Source organism: Penaeus vannamei, chromosome 27 (genome assembly GCF_042767895.1).
Source record: "Penaeus vannamei isolate JL-2024 chromosome 27, ASM4276789v1, whole genome shotgun sequence".
NCBI classification, from domain to species: Eukaryota; Metazoa; Arthropoda; class Malacostraca; order Decapoda; family Penaeidae; genus Penaeus; species Penaeus vannamei.
In genome coordinates, this window is record NC_091575.1 from 15,431,276 (window position 1) to 15,433,775 (window position 2,500).

General features: G+C 38.6%; 1 protein-coding gene across 1 annotated transcript in view; it reads left to right on the plus strand.

Annotated features, from left to right (window-relative positions):
* Window positions 1–1,815: 1,815 nt before the first annotated feature.
* Window positions 1,816–2,500, plus strand: part of LOC113811315 (cuticle protein AMP1A-like) — a 1,054-nt gene continuing 369 nt past the window's right edge. The window contains exons 1-2 of the mRNA XM_070140469.1: window positions 1,816–1,962; window positions 2,243–2,439. Of these exons, the coding sequence (XP_069996570.1) occupies window positions 1,954–1,962; window positions 2,243–2,439 (206 nt within the window). The 5' untranslated portion in view covers window positions 1,816–1,953. The remainder of the gene's footprint in view (window positions 1,963–2,242; window positions 2,440–2,500) is intronic.

Genomic DNA, 2,500 nt, shown 5'->3' on the forward strand with positions numbered 1-2,500 from the left:
TGTTATTATGATTGTTATTATTATCATTACTTTCCATTACTATTATTACTATTATCATCATTGCTCTAGCATCATTATCACTGTTGTTATCATTATCATTATTATGACCATCATCATTATCACCGTTATTTATATCATTACTATCATTATAATTATAATTATTCTTTTCGTCATCATTATTATTATCATTATTGTCATCACTGTTACCATCGCCATCATTATCATTGCTACCATTTTGCCTACGTAAAGATGAGGAAAAATATTTCCCTCTCTTTCTTCACGGAATTCAATTTTTATCAGTGTCATGATACGACATATCCCAGCTGTTGCTGAGATATTCTCATATCTCAGAAATAAAAATGAAAAGAAAAGAAAAGAATAGAAAAAAAATCGATGCCCAGTTAGATTGTTGGAACTATAATGCCTTATCATTATTTCCTCAGTGACAACATGGAATCTTAGTTCCTTTGCATTAAGTATATCAAACTCTATGATATCAAGAGTTGCATGTATGTATGTCCGAAAGATACCTGGCGATGCTCTTGAGTTACTCTCTCGTCGTGCTATGTTTAGTTCCACCACTGCTGTTATGATCTTACTTTCGTGCTGTGCGTGCTGATTCAGCTGTTTGTTCCTGATTATTTTTGCTGCTGATAATGCTGCACTTGGTTTAGGTGTATGTGATATATCATGTTGGTAGTTGTGAAGGTCGAGAGCTCCCATTTTGCCTGTGTGATTTAGTAACGGTCTGCGTATGTGTCGTCTGTGCGTAGGAGTATGTGCATGAAAACCAGTGTCCGGATGTACTTGCAGGATATAATAAAAAAAACAGGTTTATCTGACCCAGTAAAACACGTATTGCATATTGGTTCCCTCTTACCTATCAAACTACTATATATAAATATACACTTATATATGCACATAATTATACATCACATTCAGACCCATCAGACCGTCAGCATCTTAATCGTAAAACATACATTTCTTTGCCCGTCAGACCACTATCATTTTCAGTGAAGACGATGCTGGTTCGACCTTCACTGAGCAAGGTGTTCCCGGCGGCCATGAGTAACGGAGTAAATGTACTTGTTTGCTTATGGCTGACTCTCCATGTCTGACGGACGTATGTGTCTGTTGGTTTGTATCTGTTTGTGAATGTTCTCCTCTGATTTGCATATTCAGATGTCCTTTTTTATTGTGAAGCTCCTTTTTAACCCAAAAGCATCTATATTGTCTTCAAGATGTGTACGAGACGAGCATGGCAATATGGTCATGACCTACTTATGTCCTATCTCCCTGATATGTTTACATTATTGCATATATTTGGTGACCAAGACATAAATAAAACATAAATAGTAAAGAGAGAATAAGAGATATAAGCATTGTCAAAGGATGAGTCTCACTATTCAGATAGTCTAATGTGTTTTCCATATGTATGAGGATCTAAAGAGGATAATGCATTCACGTGCTGAGTTTTATTACTGTAGAGTTTCCAATACTGTTTTATGGTGTGGATGGTCGACATCACAACATCCGCGTCGAACTCGCTTATTTGAAATTTCGTTCGGAGCTTCACGGGGAGAGACCTTTGCTCCTCGAGACGACTTTTGACATCTTTAAGTATATTTTTTTAGTGTTTGAGAATTTTGCAAAGAAATATATTCGTGTATACCATTTTTCATTATTCAAAATCTTGATAGATAACTTACTGTCTTATATCGGTCACTTTCAACAATAAGCAAACAAGATACTTGTAGGTTCACCTTCAAAATTTCTTCTCCAATATCCGTTATGACAAGAAAACAACTCTTACATCCCCACAATATCCAGGACCTCCCCATGCCTTCCCAACCGGAGGAGCTGTTCCCCCTTCCCCCATTTCTCGGTTTAGCGTCCCAGTGAGGATATATAAACCTCGTATGCACATGCAAGCATCATCACTACACAGACATCATGAAGCTGGTGAGGACTAAGGAAACGGTTGAGAATAACCGGCTTGCTTGCAAAGAATTTCATCATATAAAGCTGAGGAGGATCGATCATTAACTATTTTGGTCGAACTCTCTGGGATTGCTTTTGCTATTTGGTCTTTAAAGGAAAAATGAACATGAGAGAAATACCAACACGCGTGATAATGATTTTGCAACTGCAATGCGTTACGTATCGATAGGAAACAATTTTGGATATTTGTACGACGTCAATAGAGAAAAAATGATTTAACGCAGCAGCAATTTGTCCATAGATCGTTCTCGCTTGCCTGGCCGCCGTCGCCCTCGCCCGCCCTCAGAAGGACTCTGAGGCCCAGACCGTTCTGGACGAGAGGTCCGACAACGGCGACGGCAACTTCCAGTACACTTTCCAGACCAGCAACGGCATCAGCTCCTCCAACACTGGCACTCCTGGATCTGAGGGCCAGAGCAACATGCGAGGATCATTCAGGTAAGATGAAGAATCTGTATTATGAGTTATATGTCAAGTTAATGATGATTTTGAGGTCAAA